Source organism: Cinclus cinclus, chromosome 3 (assembly GCF_963662255.1).
Source record: "Cinclus cinclus chromosome 3, bCinCin1.1, whole genome shotgun sequence".
NCBI classification, from domain to species: domain Eukaryota; kingdom Metazoa; phylum Chordata; class Aves; order Passeriformes; family Cinclidae; genus Cinclus; species Cinclus cinclus.
The window spans coordinates 97,181,621-97,199,749 of record NC_085048.1 but is presented as its reverse complement, the minus strand read 5'-3'; the positions used below and the strand labels follow the sequence as shown (position 1 = coordinate 97,199,749).

General features: G+C 41.1%; 1 protein-coding gene across 1 annotated transcript in view; it reads right to left on the bottom strand.

Annotated features, from left to right (window-relative positions):
• ALK (ALK receptor tyrosine kinase) overlaps nt 1-18,129 on the bottom strand; it is a 306,940-nt gene that overhangs the window by 23,981 nt on the left and 264,830 nt on the right. The window contains exons 12-14 of the mRNA XM_062490501.1: nt 7,382-7,544; nt 3,036-3,186; nt 605-736 (exon numbers count right to left, since the gene is read on the bottom strand). Of these exons, the coding sequence (XP_062346485.1) occupies nt 605-736; nt 3,036-3,186; nt 7,382-7,544 (446 nt within the window). The remainder of the gene's footprint in view (nt 1-604; nt 737-3,035; nt 3,187-7,381; nt 7,545-18,129) is intronic.

Here is an 18,129-nt window from a genome sequence, read left to right as displayed (position 1 = left end):
AATTGTATCTACCATGGTGATGGCTCTTAGAAAGCCTGTAATGTCCCATGTGATGACTCATCAAATGAAACAGCCAAGAAGCATGGCTCTGCACAGTGTCTCCTCTGGCAAAGGACTGCCTGAAACCAGTGTTTGGAATGAGTACTGTCTCAGCTAGCACAGGACAGGGAACATCAGTGGTCTGCAGCTACAGGACTGCCAACAGAAAACATTCAGGCTATCCTCAACTTTCCTTGTCACGCCAAATGTGTAGCTGAAGTCTCACATTCTACAATGACAGAATTGAATGAAGTCCTGCAGAATTTGCCCTTTGCTGTAGAACTCTTCCTCAGCATCTCAGTTTTTATTGAAAAAAAACTAACCCAGTTCTACCCATTATGTTTGCAAAGGATACTCCAAGCCACTGAAGCAAGTGTGGCCATATTGCAAAGCAGTTCAAAGAAATGTGAAGGGCCAACCCAGATCCCTAAATCTTTCAAGTGGAAATTAAGGATACCCGGAGGTCACTCTGTGGACCCTCTCCCTGAGGTGTATAAAGGATTTTTCAGAGGCAGGTGGCAGGATGTGCTGATGCTGAAGGTGCATGGGGACTGTGTTTCCATACCTTAAATATGTAAGTGGCACCGCCCCCGCCTCCACCTCCTCCTGCCCATTCATTGACACTTCTGTTCACACGAATCTCTTCTTCGATCACGTTGTTCTCTCCGATGCAGACTTTCTGAATAACATCATTAGTCTGCAAACAGAAGACCAAGTCTGAATTCAGGTAAGAAACATCCATGCCCTTGTAGTCACAGAGGCTTTGTAAATCCTTCACCGTCCCGCAGCAAGAAATTGTCCTCCAGTGAAGCTACATGGCCAGAACCAAGTGAATGCTCTTCTAGAAGAATCTGGATTTTTGCCTCAACCTTCACTAGAAGAATTTGTTGCCAGTTTAAATTTAATTATTTTGAAGCAAGCTCAGTGCTGATACCTATTATCATGTAAAATGACATGTCATGTTTTACATGAGATTATAATGTAAAACAGCTCCATAAAATGCAGCAGAATTCGCTGCAAATATTTCCCATCATTAACAGTCATAAGTGGAGGAAGGGAGCAACTCAGCAAGGATGTGTTGTGTCCCATGTCACTCAACACCCAAATGGTAGAGACAGAGAAAACCCAAGTTTGTTTACCTCATTTCCAGTCCTCCATTGTTTGGGGCCAAGTTGCCAATGTGCTGTTGATTTTAGCAGCAATTTTACTGCAACTACCAGTACCTACCAAAACAGCAGCAATCCCACCTTTTGACTGCAATGCTTCCCTGATGTTAATGAAAATACCTCACTAAAAATCTTCCGCATTTCCTACTTAGCATTTTTTCCTTCCATCAATTATCAATGAACATAGTGAGCTTTCTGTATTAGGCAAATCCCTGAATTCACTAACTGATTTCAATCACAACATTAAACCACCATTTATACCTACCTCAGGACTATGACCTAAGCATTTTTTTTTGGTTTAAAACTGGAGCACTAGAGTGCATGACAAGGACTCTTCTGTGAACATTTTCAAGTTGCTAACTTTGTTTCTAACATATTTTATTTTACAGGTTTTGTTTCAGTAACACTATATTACATTGCACATATATTGCACACTGAACCTACTAAACCAACAACACTTTTAGGGGAAAATGCACAAACATTTGTTATAGTAGGATTGACCTTCTGCTTCCTTCTACTTTCATGTATGTGTTTTCTTTTGGAAGAAGACCTTATAAAACCACGCCGAAATTCCAAATTATTCTGATGACCACAAAACATCTTCTCAGTTGTGCCAGAGAATGAGCAGCATTCATTCTGTGTGTGCCTTGCCTAAAGAACTAAGTCCTCCTTTCCCTGTTTTTTCCCCTCTCCTTAATTGATTTGGAGTTAGGTGGAAATGATTAATAAAATGACAAAGTCAATGACCCAAAGGAACTACTAGATTACAAAAAAATATAATCCTTCATGGCAAAGACATAACTGATTACAATCCAATCTAGTAAAAGTCCCCTCTACGAGTCAATGCAATCTCTTTGACTCAATGAAAGAATTACATTAGCCCTCAATAAATTCTCACTAAGATTACAGTGGCCTGCAATTTAATGAGTCCATATATTACCCTCAGCTGGAATGTCCTAGTTAAAGACGTTGGATGGACGTTTGAGCTAGGCCATTTCTCATTTAAAAAAGGCTTTATATTAATGGTTTGTTTGTAGATATGTGTAATTCTAGTTTTAACATTATTTACTTCAGCAGCCAGCCTTGAGAACCCCTCTTACTTGTCTATATCCTTCAACCTTTCCCTGCTCTAACAGACTGCTATGCTTTCATCTCTTGGATGCCAGCCATTTACAGCTGAGAAATACACATCATTTAAATGTCCAGCTCAAACCTATAGAAGAAATTTCATCAGATAATGCTTACTTTGCTCCATGAGAGCATCCTATTCCCACATCCTCCAAACAATTAATAAACTACTGTGCATGCAAATAGTGCTCATCTTTCTGTCCAGACATTTGCAGCAAGGGTTGATTAGTAACAGAAAAATCAGGACTAACCCAACAACGATTGATCTGTCTTTCCTATTCCCATATGGAGAATAACCAAGCAGGCCTTGTGACGGGTGTCTCTAGAAGTGGAGAGTGCGTGATAATGGTAGGGCTGTTCTAATAGTGGAACAAGGGCCAAACCCTTCAAAATCAGCTTGAAGAGTGATCTCCTGAGGAATGGAAGGCAGGGTTGTCTTTTGTCTCCAAGTCCCCACACAAGTGCCCTGAGTCAGGAATCTGTTGTGTAATACCAACACCTGTTTTGTAATGAGCCCCAAATATTGAAAAGAAGAGAGCAGAGGGACATGGTGCTTCATGTTCTCATGGTCTCCAAGTAAAACTATATCTGTTCTTGACTCCTATAGCCCCAAACTCTTTGAGGACATTTTTTTGTGTGAAAAAACAAAACTCCAAGGATTGCTAGAAGGGATGAAGGCAATAAAGAAGGGCAATCACTTACACTAGGACAAGCATCTTCTCCTTGCTGTCCCACCAAGATATACAGTGTGTCGTCCTTCTGGAGGTCAAAAATTCCAAGCACAGACACTCCGTGGGACCGCACCATGGTGTTCTTCCCTCCTTTCCCACCTGCAGCTCCATAGCCTGAGATGCTGCAGAAAAAAACAAAACAAGAGGCTGCCACCTGAGTTGTCCAAGGCAGGTGGAAAGAAGCACAAACCACTTCTGAGCATTAAGCATTTTGTAACCCCGAACATGGTGTCACAAGGCTGAGCTCTGAAGACTGACATTCCAAATAAATCTAAACCCACAGCCTGAAGACTGTTTTTCTGCTTTGTTTGAATCTGTGAGCTTGCGTACCTACAAAACAGATTCTTTCACATTGATTATTGGGCAAACACTGCTAAGAACAGAGTGAGCAAGTCCCTATAGTTTACAGCTTTAATATATGAAACACATCTTGTTTCCCAGAAGGCACATCCTTGAGAAGTTTGCAGCAAGGAAGAGAAAGAACAGAAGGAGAAGAACTGGTAAAAATAAGACATATGGCTAAAGAGAACATTAAGCATGAGATTGACAGAGGGAGATTTTGAGAAAGCAGACAGCGTAACTGGTCCTGGTAGCATGGACCAGATGGAAAACAGCTCTCTTATTCCCAGGACCAGAGAAAACAGAAAGAAAAGTAGATGGAGATGACACTACCTTCAGTAAACAAGGAAGGCAAAAGTTCCCTGGTCAAACTCACGGTGATCAGGAACACCTCATTGTGGAGTGGGCAGGTTACACAAAGGCTGTTGCAGTCTCAGTTGGGATTTTTATTTTATACAGTCAAGATTCAGAGGTACTTACTGTTGCTGGTATACCTAAAGATGTGTCTGTAACACTGTATTTCTCAGCTCTTCCCTCTCCCTTTCTAACAATGATCATACTTAAAGCAGCTTTTAGCAAAGGACTTCAAAGCACTTTTAAAAGATCGTGATAAAACACACATTTCTGCTGCAACAAAACAGAGTTACTCAACTTTCTGAGCAGTTGAATGACAGTACAACAACTCAGTTTAGATCTGAAATATGCAGGTAATTCTCCACTGATGTTAGTAGCTTTCCATTGATTTCTGTGAGAGCAAAATTCCACCTGGAGCACGTAACCAGAGACTGCAGGACTCAGAACTCAAAAATGGCTCTCAGCTTCCTACCAGGCACAGCTTAGGTGCTCTGCTTTAACACCTCCTTTCTTCCAGCACCTGGCTTCTCTCTGCCCAGCATAGTCCTGCCTGCAAACAGGCAGTGTCTCATAAAGAATATTAGATCCTGGCAACGTGACATGATTATGTTCATGCCTCTGCTGATAACCAAAGCGATCAGTCCTCAGTTAGGCTGTACCAGAGCCAGCAGAAAAAGTGATGGACATAGCACTGGGCCACCCTGAACAGATGCTGCATGAATCTGAAGACTGAGTTGATTTGCTGTAGAATTTTGCAATGGCTAATGAGGTGCACTACCAGGCACAGCAAGCTGGCAGGACTAATTGGCTGCCAGTAGGGGCCATACTTTTCCATGTAAGAACAGATTTTGCATACAAGCAGTGATATCGGAATGTTCAGGAAACCCAGGCTGGCCTCATTCAAAAGCTGAAGACAAATAAAACCCAGTATATTCAGGTGACAGTCATTCCCTGGTCAAAATGAGTGTCACTATTTAAACAGTTATCTTGGCTTCAAACTTTAAGAGGATCCCATTCATTAGGACCACTTTTATTTTACAGGAATAAGGAAGCCTTTTAACCATATTGGCCCCTGAAGGAAGGTTCAGCCCATCCAGAACAAGAACACAGAGTACCTTCCACTGCCTTCCCTCTTTTCTTTTACTATGATACTTGTGGGATCTGAAAAAGAAGCCCACATCTTCAGGAAGGGTCAGGATGTGCAGAGCGCAAATCAGGCTGCACAAACCAGGGCTGGAGAAAAACACGCACCCTAACAACCAGGTTATGGGAAACACTTGAGCTAGTCTTGAGAGTGAGAAAATGCTGTGCCTAGGTTGGCTGACTCAGAATGACACTTTTTTGCACACCACTGGCTGTGTTCTTGTGCCACCTTACAGGAAGGAACCATAGAGTAGAGAGGACAGTAGAAGTGACCACAAATGGGGCACTCAGCAAAATGGACCTAAACCTCTTCCTTTAAAGATGGAAAGAAGTCAGATAAAGGATGGTAACGTGTAATTTATTACAGTCCACTTCTCTCATACTTAATCATAAGACCTAGATGACCAGACCTTCTGAATGCTTAGAAGGAAATCTGAAACCAAAAAAAATTCTTTTATTATGTTTAACTTCATTGTTACACAATGTGAAGTCCAATGGGAGTGAACCAGAGCATGTAAAATTCCAGTTTTCTAATGCTGGCATTAGAGTGTGTGGCAGCCTACTCAGACCTTCACAGATGGTGGGGTTTTATGGGTGTGGTTGGTTTGTGTTGGCAGAGTTTTGTGCAAAACTGATATGCCGGTATTTTAATAATGCATATTCTGCCCCATGTTCACAAAGTCACTATCCTTCTTGAGCAATTACCAGGGGTGTACATTACACAGTGTAAAACAGTGATATGGCAGAACATCAGCTTTCTTGAGAGCCCAGCAACCAGCAGAAGAGTTTTCTCCCTGAATCAGGTGTTTCAGCAGTGCCCAACAGGGAAACTTACAGGACCCACATTGCAGCAGGACCTCAGGGCAGAGCTAAACACAGGCAGTAAGTCCAGACTTTGGGAAGCCTTGGAATTGATATTGCAACTTGACATTTTCCTAGGGCTATGCTAGGCTGGTGGACTCTGCTTCCCCTTCAGCAGACCAGAATCAGGAAGATGTCAAGTTAATTTAAGCCCAAAATTGCCTCCTGCTTTCCCCAGGCTGTGAATTGTCTACTATAGCCTTAAGAAGTGCAGAAGAGAATGTCATTCCCTTATATATATGTTATGCATGACATTATACATCTATTATCTATACAGAACCTAAAAGTCTGTTAGGTCATTTGCAGGAATTAAATAGACAGGTCACCCCTGCAAGGCCCAGGGTTTGTATTGTGCAGCAAAAAAACAACTTAAAGCTGCACAGGAATTCTGGCTCTTCTTGGACTCTGATATTAAAGAAATGACAGTGCTGTAAAGCTTTTGGGCTGTTCTGCCTGTTCATTTTTGGGCTGTACTTTATAACCATATTTACTGGATGCTGGTTCTGAAAAATTCTATTTGCCTCAGGCAACTCCTTGTTGATAGCTGGGTAAAATATGCTTTCTGCATTACCATCAATCCTTGTAGGAATAGGCACTCAGGCAGAACTTGTGCCTAGCCTAGCCAGTTTCTCAAAACTGCTTTGCCCTAGACCTCTATTAGAGATTGACATCTTAGCCTTAACATTAACATTCTTATTCAGTATAAAGGGAAAAGAAAAAAATTTGGGATCAGAAAACTGTAACTGAAATTTGTCCAAAGCCTTCAATGGAATATTTTGCTTTGAAATCCAAGATACCATCATTGTTTTCAATATGCAAGGCTGCATAAAAAACCACCACTAGACAGTCACTGGTTCAAACTGAGAGTTCTGCTTACAAAATGATGCATGTAATGGCTTCACGTTACCATTCAGATACAGTGAACTACACTTCGATTGTACTTCTTTCCCCAGCAAGAGCCGAAAGCAAAAATGATTGGTAAAAATCTGATTAAGTAGCATTGAACCATATCTGATCATCTCTCTTTGAAAATAACTCCACGTGGGGATTTAAGTGTTAGAACCCTCAGTATCACAGAGCCTACAATTTAGGTGGCTGGCTTCCAAAATCAATTCTACTGTGGTAAGCCAGGCTTACAAGCTCAACTTGCTGTGTCTAGATTCAAAAAAGTGAAGACGCTGAGCAAGAGGTTGATGTAAGCTGTCCTGTAAGAAATTCTGACAGGAATTGTGCCTTCCACACCAAGTGAAGGGTGGGAAAAACTCTTTCTGGTCCCAGAGCTCAATGAATGACAAATGGGAAATGCATTCCTCTTAGTCTGGGGATATCAAAATGCTTCATTTTCAGCTACTGATAGAACTCTCCCAACCTGTAACTATTTAGGCTAAAGATTTGCTTTCCTCAGAAAGTTTCTTCTCTTTCACCAGAAAAGTTGCATTTTCCAATGAGCAAATCTGAGATGGGAGAGACTAGAAATCAAAGGCTCAGTGATATGTAAAACCCTGGTAGATGTGGCCTAACTCCTGAACGTAATACTTCAAAAATGCCTAGTGTGTGTATCTGCAGCTTGGACAGTTTTGAACACAGATCCCTCATGACAGTCAGAGACAGTTCCCTTACCTGTATGTGTTGGTTGCTGGTACTCTCCAGATCTGAATGCCTTGGAGAATCCCTTCAGCTCCCACCACCACTCTGAGCTTGGAGTTCCTGTAGGCGTCATTGCACTGGCTCTGTGTGGGGCCATAGGGTCCACTGGCACCACAGGTTGTGAACAACCACTGATCTGAAAGGAGGACATGTGCAAAGCATGACCCCAACATCCAAACACCGACTAGTTCTTCTGCTCTTTAGCTGCTCTGCTTCTTGGACCAAGAGCAGAATTTGCCCTGAGATTTTAACCCAAAAAAATAACCACAGAATTATTTTAAAAGTCTCATCATTCTGTGTATCTCAGTATTTGACAGCTTTTCATCAACATCTCCAGAAATCTATCACAACAATAAACACAGTATTATTTTTCCTAAGGCTCAAAAGGGCAAAGAGTACAGAGCAGAGAAAAATCCAACAGAGTCCTCCCAGTTTCAGGCTCTGCTCTCTGGTCTGTAAGTGCTCATTCATAATCTCAAGGCTGGTGCATTCTAGCCTTTTGAGTTTCTAGAGACATTTGCTTATTGAATTTATTTTAAATGTAACTGTTAATTAGATAAAAACCTGTGGATACAACACCATCACAGTAATTAAAACATAACAATAGATTAATTGCATATTGAATAATTGTTTGCTCACAGGAGACTCAAATTAAGCTTCAGAAAGCAAAACACCTAACTGAGGTGTGTAAAACAAGCATCCAGCTCTGCATTGTCTAGGCCAGATCTGTGGGTGTAAATCAACGCTTCCCTATTACAGACATTTCCCTAAACTGGAAGTACTAATCCTGTACAAACAGATTTCTAGAACAAGGCTTTGCTAATTTGTGTCTCAAAAATATCTAATTTTTAAAATTTAAATACATGATGGTGACAATTACATCCTTTCCCGTAAAGATTCATTTTAGGAGTATTGTAGTCCCAAGACCACAATATTTTTGTAAAACCCACCTTGTCCTATTTTCTACTATATCAGGAAATACTTAATATACAGTCAAAACTAAGATCTAGATGGTAAATAAGCAGACAAAGCATTTTTTTGTGAACATGACAGGATTTATCAAACATACTTATGAATAATCTAATATACACAATCTAATAAACTCCATTAGGTAGTTTATTGCCATTGAAGATAAAAGATTTGGAATCCATCTGAAGTTTTTTCTACAAATTATGTTGGTCCAGTCAGCCTTCCATATGGCTTCCTCACAGGGCACCATTTCTCCACCAGCTTCCACAAAAGCAACGCCACACATGCAGATTCCTTCGGTGGTGATACTAATTAGTTCAGACAGGGCATTAATTGGACTCAGTGACCAGGAGTTGGACTCAATGATCCTTGCAGATCCCTTCCAGCTTAGGATGTTCTATAATTAGCTTGACCTGCTTTTTGTAATTCAGAGCTGTGGTCTAAGATGATGTGGTCTAGAAATGATGGTCTGCCTGTATCTGGATGAGCAAGGCCAAAAGTTCTACCATTACTGTTACTGGAGAGGTTCACTCCAGAAAGACAAGAAAACAGATTATCTTGGCCAGAAAAAAAAAAGGCTGAATTACCTTATCACAAACTAATCCTGAAGATGAGCTAATTCCTTTCTTACAAAACAATTTCAGTGAATGAAATGGATGAAATAATCTGACAGAACTTCAAGAAATAAAGTGACTGGTATTTCTGAAAAAACATTGGTAATACAATGTTGTGCAAAGATACCACTCTGTAAGAAAATTTCCCAATCTAAGTACTGCTGAGAGAATAATCCCATTTTACTGAAAAATCTGCACCATCCCTCCTCAAAACTCCCCTGCAAGGATCCTCTGCAGATTTTGTCACTGTTACTTGTTTCATTTATGTACTAATTGGACTTATTTCTCCTATCCTTCTGCCGTGGGTGACAACATGAAATTTTAAAATTATTAGGCAGCAAATGGAAGAATTTCCCTCTCCTCCTTTGCTTCTCATGTACCCCCACAAAAACTCCCGAAACAACAGCTAGGAGGGTAAAGGCACCTAAGGAAGAAAGGTCTAGAAGTTACTACAGCAAAATGCTTCAGTAGTTCTGAACAGTCTGGCACCAGAAGTTACTTGAGTTTATCCTTGCAAAACCCACCCCAAACCCAAAGGAAAATCTTACACTAACTGGAAGATGAGAGACTCATTCTGTCAGCTATCACAGTGATTTAACATTGCAATACCCCAGTGGGCTTAGCCACCTGCACAGAAACATATGTTTAGTAAAGCAGGCAGGTAAGTGGAACAATAAGAAACCACTTGGATATCTTCAGTGAAATATCAAACATGTTCCCAAAGGTAGATGCAGGTGACCTTCAAGGGGACAATAAGCCCAAAACATGACAGAATCAAAATGGAACATTGGAAGTGATAAAACCTAGGACAAACCACAGCATGTGCAGACTGCTGCTGTGGTTAAGCTTTACATTTCTGATTTAGCCCCTTGAAAAAATACTCGTTCCTTAGATATCTGCCTACCTGACCTTGGAAAAATTATCTCTAGATGATTCCACATGTAATACACAGCACAGCTGAAACTGGCTGCTCTAGGCTCCCACTGGGTTCTAGGGACTGGGGATCAGTGAACTACATCTTATTCCAAAATGCTTTGAAATGGCCCTCTAGTTCCTTAAAAGCCCTGTTGGGAACAGAAGGAGAATGTCCTTATGCTGTAGACCGTATGCCTTCAGACTCTGAACTGAAGCAACCAGAACAGCTTTTGTATTTTGTGCCTTTAGGGCATACTAGAGGGGACTCACTTCCAGTGCAGAAGCAGTATCAGAGTAAAGGCAAACATTGCTGTCAATTTGAGATTAGCCAATCTGCACTAAGATTTTAGAATCTGTTTTTTCAGAGCTTGAGAGGATGGGGAATGTAAATCCACAGATGTGTAATGCCAGGGAGTACAACGTAAGGAACTTGGAGATGACTGAGCACAGGAAGTGGTATCTTGGATTTCTAAAGTGGTCCTGTTGTAATGGATACAGTGCTGTATACAGGGTTGTCTGCAAAGCCTCCCAGGTTCTGCAGCAGCTGCAGCCAGTACTAGCAAGAATATTTATCTGTTTTATTCAGTAGATGGTAGACAAAAATATGTGTTTCAGGACTAGCAGAGCTGGGTAGTGATCTTTGCCCAAAACATGGCCCAGGTAACGTCCATGGAGAGACTGAACCTGATTTAAACCAGCAGGGATTTTAGTAAAACCTACAGCCAGGTGTTGCATGATCTCATTTGCCATTGCTGCACTGATGTGAAAACAGCCCTACTCCTGTTTACAAATACTGGAAGCCAGTCCAACATGGAACAGCTTTGTCACTGAATTAAATGGGACATAATAAGACACAGGAAGAAGCTCCCCCTCATTTCAAGATAATTAGGACAGATGGATCTTAGTTACAATTCTGGATACAGACTAAAACCCCTTCCCTCTCCCCCTCCACTCTTACACATTTCACAAAGCCAACCCTCAGTGTGCAGATATAACAGCAGCCCAAGATCTGAAACCACTGACCCAGTAGCAAAACAGAGTGCTGCCTGCCTTAATAACCCACCGCCACTTTTTTAAAAGTTAGGATTTCACTCCCTGCAAAGTATTGATTTTCTCTTGATTCTAGAAATGACTGCAGCATGTCTTAATGAGCTTGGAGAGAGCATTTTTACAGGTTGCTGCATGCCACAGCAGTTTACAGTAATTCAGTTTGAAGCATTATTTTGATCTCCAAAGACTAAAGCAGCAGCACTGAATTGAAAATCCTTAAGTAGCTCGGTGAGAAGCATAGATTTTTTTCCATCTGTGAATAACTGTGGTCTGTTGCATAGTGCACAGCACATCCCTCCTTCCTTCTGCAGTATGTGGCAGGATAACACTGCCAAGTACCTCACACACCAAGGAAGAACAGTAGGACTCTCCAGGCTAATCATCCCCCAAAAACTAGCAGATTGTGTAATTCTGCCCAAGTTCACACAAGCTGAATATGCCCAGTGCCCAGGAACAGCTGAGCATTCTCATGAAGAAAAACAACAGATAGTTGAATGTACGGTCCCTATATATTCTGCCACTGGTAGCTGCAAGCTGCTACTGAGGTTTAAAAACTGGAAATCTCTGTTTGAGGTGGGGGAGAGGGAGAAAAAAAGAAGTGGAGATCACAGTGAGATTCAGATTGGGGTACTACATTTCAGTGAATAATTTATACTTCAGTTCAATTTGATAGAATCCTCCTTTTAAAAGAAACATAGCAGAGGAAACATTAAGTTTCTGTCTATTCACCCACTCACCTGCCTTTATGCTCCTTGGTAAGCTTCCCAACACATTGGCAAGGTCCCAGAAGCACATTTTGAAAAAATATCTTTTTGGCTCTATTAAAACAATTGAAAAAAGATTTCTTCCTTCATAACTTTTCTTTCCATGATGAATTCACTGATTGATATATTTACAGATGCAGTCGCTCATCCTTCTGCACAGCAGAAATTCTAGGTTTTACACAGTTTGTCTAGGTACATGAAATGCACAGCAACCAAGGTGCTGGGTTTCAGCCACAGCAAAAGGGGAGTGACGTCCTGCTCTTGGAAAACAAAATTATCAAAATCCCATAAGACTTAAAATGACTAATTTGTTTGAAGCTCTGATACTACTTGCAGCCTGAGGCAATGCTGCTGCAGGCACTGTTGCAAATAACAACCAGCAACATTGAAGAGAAAACCGTGGAGCATGGTCTAAGGCACATTTGTATTTCTAACATAGAAAGTGATTTCATTGGCACATGTACAGCACACAAACTCCATGCCACAAAACAGACAGAGGCATTTTGGCTATACCTCAAGGGCCTAAACGTACTAACTGGCATTTGTCAAATCAAGCTGGTTTGAACCTAGTTTAAGCTCATTGCTGACTGAAACTTGAGTGATTTGAGCAAATTGCCAACCAAGCACCATGGTACTTGGCTTATTTTGGAACCTAGAGTAACATGTTAGTGAAATGCATTAGTGCTTTAAAACAATGCATAGTCAGTTTGTGTAACTTGCTATGACTACCTCTGTTCAGACCAAAAGGCTATTCCTACCTCCAGTGGAGTAAAAATCCACATTAATAAGGGCTATAAATTCTCATGTTTCAGAGGTATAAGAACCCCAGTGGCTTAACTTCTGCATGCAAATAATTCTTCCTCATAGAGTTCATTTTACCTCTTCTTCTCAGGCAGATGTCATCAAGCTTGAACAAGTGGGATGTTTGCTTCATCTGTTTCTAAAAACTTCCATACGCTTCCCTTGTCTGGCAATATTTGGCCAATATGGGAAATCAGAGGCTTACAGGAAACTGCCCAACATAATCTTCATTAACATTTGGCTGCTACTGGCACTATGGGTAGTGTGGAGGGCTGTAGATTTTATTCAGTGCATGAGCAATCTCAGTTATGCAATACCAATAATTCCAGAGTTGGCTCATGCAGGATGCCTGTAGGCAAAATACACTTCAAGCATATATAAGAAACATGCTCAGTGAGGTAAGGATTTCAATTTTGCTTTGGGTTCTGCCATTTAACAGTGTTTTGTGAGCAGTAATTGGAGATAATTACCTTTACCAGGATTGAATTTGCCAGAGATTTATGGGGCAGGGGGTTGAAAGATGATGGTAAATGGCAGAACTAGGTTGTGCTCACAATCACAGTCCCATACCTGTTAAGTGTGTCTACAAAATAGTATTAAGGGGATATAAAATGATCATAGGAATTAGCGAGACTTGCCATGGCTAGACTAATAGAGATTGGCTTTTCCACTCTTTCTGGAGTTACTATTTCTGTCTTTATTTTCTAAATAAGGGCAGCAGTGGAAGACCTGGATACACCTTTCAGTTGAACAGGACAAGTATCTGCAGTGATAACAAACGTATGCCAGATCAATCCTGAGTATCATTTCAAAGAAATACTCAAAAGCTTGATTCACGCTGTCTTGGATTGTAATGCAGGATGTAACCAGAAGTATGTATTCTATCACCATCTGTTAAACCAGGAGGGGCAGTCATCTTTATATATTCCACAACCCATCCTTCCTTCAAGGAAACATCTTCTGTTAATGGGCCATTGAGTCCCACTGCATGACTGATAAAATCCCATCATCCCATCGGGAGATGCTCCAGCCAGGGGGAGGAGCCAAGCATTTCCTACCTAGATAAAACCTGAGATTTGGAACACCAAGGCAGCCTTTTCCCACCGGATCTCCAAAGGAAAACCAGACCATTCCACATCATCACTGGACCTTTGGAGAAAAACTGCACCCTTCTACAGGAGCACTGCTCCAACAGAACCACATCTGTCACTCCAGGAGGGCTGCAGCCACCATTTAATGGGACTGCTACCAACACCCTGACTGACTGACGGGGTGGCAGGTTGTATTCTAACTCTGGCAATGTTTTGGGTTTGTTCTTTGTAATAATGTATTTCTATTTTGATTTTCCTAGTAAAGAACTGTTATTCCTATTCCCAAATCTTTACCTGAGAGCTCCTTAATTTCAAAATTACAATAATTTGGAGGGAGGGGGTTTACATTTTCCATTTCAAGAGAGGCTTTTGCCTTCCTTAGCAGACACCCATCTTTCAAACCAAGACACATGCTTTAGATTTTTCTTAAGTATTTATAAATTGAGAACACTATCAGGGCATTCTTGTAGGAGACTCTGGTCAGCGTAAGCAGGTACGAGCACTACTGACTTTGGAGAGCAATGAGAAGGCCTTGTTTCTTGCCACCTTCTGAAACCAGGCACAAACAAAGCAGCATGAAGAAAACAAATTTATTTCCCCTTTTATGTTTCACAAAGAGTCTTCCATAAAGGGGGTTAAGTGATACATGCTACCAACTTTTTTTCGTAATTACAAAGGATGGTAGAAATGCACATTAGATAACAACAACCAAGTTGGGTGGAGGTGAAAAAATTATTTAAAAGCATTTTCTGAGATTTACAGCAGTTTCTGTACAATTTAAACTGCAATTCTTAAGAGTGAGCAGCTTTGAAATGCAGGTCTGAAACCTGTGAATTGCCCTGATTATTTCAAGTGCATTATTAACTCTAGAGAGCAATTATGCCAATTCAACTTTTCTAGGTTGTATCTGGTTGCATGCTGATTTTCAGTATTGCACCGTTGCTATTTTTAATCCTACAGAGAAAGCAAGTGCAATAAAGAAATTCATACCTACATATTGTGAGATCCCACTGTTGTGTCCAAACATTTCCATCATGGTTCAGAATGTTACTTTTGTTGGGGGAGGGCACTGAGCTGTTATTCACTGTGTTAATTGATGCATAATACAAAAATACAATTCTGCAGATACCTTTATTGCATTATACCAATAGTTCAGTTAGTATAATTGCATACAAAGAGCAACCAAATGTAATTTTCTTTTACTTAATACTTGCTCTGCTGTCCCTTTCAGCTCCTTCATCTGATTAACTAATGTGACTGAGAGTTCTTCCGAGAAAACAGCCATGGAAGTACTCAAAACAGGACTCTCCCTGATCTTCACACAAAATCTGTCCAACCACTAAATGCTGTAAGGAGGAGACTGGAGGAAAACAGTAACCCAGTCTGGGTGAGAAAATGATTTGATGGCAAATGATTCCATGCAAGAAACCAGGGCTGCACAATGGCTGGTGAATATACAGAGCAGAAGGGACAAAACAGTGCAAGATTTGAAGGGCAAAAAGGTTAATATTTTTGTAATGTGTGCCCTGACACAAATAAGTTGTCAGTGGGACAGAAGAGTAGCTGAAACATTGAAAGAGAAGCTGTCCTCATGGTATTTAAAGCCTATTCAGAAGCACCAGAAATCTTTAATTAAAGCTTGATTGCTCTGTGTCTTGTTATCTCCTTTCGCCTACTGAGAATCCTATTTTGTCTCCTTCAGCTTCTGTGATAGTAATTTGTTTACCTCGAGTTCCTCATTATTGCTCACTGTATCTTTATATGCCCGAATTTCCCATATTCTAGCCTTGTGTATAAAAGAAAATTGCATTGGTTTGATATAAATTGACTTTTTAATTGGTAGTTGAATGATAGTATGGTTTGAGAAGCTTTCAGTTTTACTTAAACTAATACCTAACCAATTTAAAACCAAAGCCAAAGTAAGCCTGGGTTTACAACAGAATAAACAGCACTCAGCCTTTTGTACAGATTTAACCATCTCAATGAAAAATCCTGATTCCATTAAAGCAGTTTCAATCTTCTGGTACATGCAGGTCTTGTTATAGCTATTTTTCCAGGCTGCTTCTAGAATCAAGTTTCACCTGCAACCTTTCAGCAAGAAACCAGTATTCCAGCAAATAGCACATCATTAGTTAATTGAAAAGGAAAGCATCTGCACTGCCCTGTGAACATCTGTCTAATGGCCACCTTGCACTGCAAGTAACTGTGATTTGAAAACCACAAGAATTTTTGTGTGCTTGTCCTGGTCATCAAGAAACTTGAGAGTAACAGCACCACATTAATTGTAGGCATTTGAGGTCTTATTCTAGCCAGTGTGTGTTCATTATCCCAGGTGTGACACACTACAGTGGGTAATGCATTTCTGGAAGCTTTAGGATATTTGACAGTGTGGCCTGAGAACAGAGAGGAGAGGGGGACTGGTGGTGCCAACCATCACTTCTACTGAAAATGGATTTCCAAGCACAGGCAAAAGCAGGCGTATGTAAGAGGCTGTGCTCAGATACAAAGGAGCAAGTGGAGAGCCCATGCCCTTGAAAGCAACTGAGATTCTTTGGATTTAACGTTGTGTAAATAACGATGCGATGGCTGAACTGGCCTGGGGACTTAGGGAGGACATTTTATTATCCTGTTGTCTCATCAGCTTTAGGAACACAGTTCTTTGTTTTAGTAAGATTTCTTAAGAAGGAAACTCTATAGTATGTGATCCATCACACAAGTCAAAGATCCTATTAACTGTAATTACTTTTAGCTGAGCTCATATTGGTCTTCAGGGTGGTTCTGATGCTGTTGGTTCACTCACACAACAGTAAATATGTGCCCATCAAAGGAAAGGCCTTGAACAGACTCAGCCCGAGGTTTCTTAAATGCATTATGGGATGCAGAAAGAAACAAGATTAAAGCAGGGTAAAATACATAGCCTAGGGACCAAACAAGCATCTGCAGTGTTTTCTGACAGCAACCAGGGCTCAGGAATACAAAGGAAAAAGGGGATTTGGTGCTGCAGAGACCCTCAGAAATGCAATGACTTTCACTGCCACTCAGCTTCTCTGTTTCTGCCCTGTCTACTCTGAGGGCACAAGGGGAGAAAATTGCTGTAGGAGTAATTTCAAACCCCAAGGGCTAGAGACAATTTTAGACAGAATATGAACAAGACCAAGGATAAAGCCCAGAAAATAGGCAAGCTGTTTTAGATTGGAATTGCCTTGAATTTTCACCCCAAGGTCATCACAAATTATTTTAATTGCTCTAAGTACCTCAGTGACCTTGTCTTCTACCCTCATGCAATCTGATTCCCTTTATTTCTACTATCCAAGCCTTTCTCTAAATAGAATTCCTCAGATAGGACAGAGAGCAGAAGAGCTAAATGATGTCAAGTCTAATGAGTAGTAGGAAATAACGGAATTCTCAAAAAAATTTACAGCCACATGATTTCTAGCCCACACAAATTTTACATTAAGTTTACATTTAAAATCTAATGGCTTTTTTTTGTTGCTAAAACAGTAGGTACCCTGGAAGGAAATGTATAGCTGCCTTAAAAAAACTACATCCCCATCTACAGAAAGTCAGCCAGAAATCCATAATCTACACCTGCCTACAGATCCTACCATGAGATCACTGACCCAAGGGCAATACTGAGAGCACTGAAAACTCCACTTACAGGCAGGAAATAGAGATACAGATATTGAAGGGAGGACTTCAAAGGATCTTCAAAGAGAACATATAAAGATACTTTTGTAAATTATACCTTTGTGACAGCCCAAGCTCACACACAACATCTGTAACAGAGCTAAACCCAATCTTTATAGCTGAACTGCAGCTTCACTCAGCCCAGCATCCTCTCATACGGGCTCATTGCCTCTGTCTTGCTCTCTTAAGGCTCCTGAAAATGCTTCTGCACTTTTCTTGCTGTGGGATGCGCAAGACATAAAATATCAGTAAACTCCATGTGATGGCAACTCAGCTGACCCTGCAGGTATTCCCTCAGCCTCTGCTGCCAGAGCTCACTTCACAAGAGAGCTCAGGCAGTGGCAGCCGCCCTGCTGTGCCAGCACAGAGTGGGATCCTGGATCCAGCTTTTCAGGGAGGCTTTGAAGGCTGTGTGGGGCTTTTGGTGACACTGACCAGACTGCTGTCAGCATCACAGCTACACCATTAGTTCGTGCACCTCAGCAGAACACTGCAGGTAGCAAAGTGGAATACAGCCTAGAAAAGAATAGATGCAAAGAACTCTTCTTAGGAGGAAGAGTGGGAGAGAAGGAGGCAAGCAGGAACAAATCCCTAGGCTTACTGACAGAGCAAAGGAGGCATATATCAACCCTGCTCTCTAAGTTAAGATGGGTGGTATTTCAAATTGACAGGTAAGTAGCTGGCCCTAAGTGAGGAGAAACAGCTGGACACAGTGCTGAGGGTTTCAGTTGTAAGAAACACTTGTCTCTCCTGTCGCTACCCCTCTCTTCCATGGTCAGCCTTGCTGCCACTGGTAGGCTGGAGGTTGTGGCTGCTTGAACCAGTTCAGA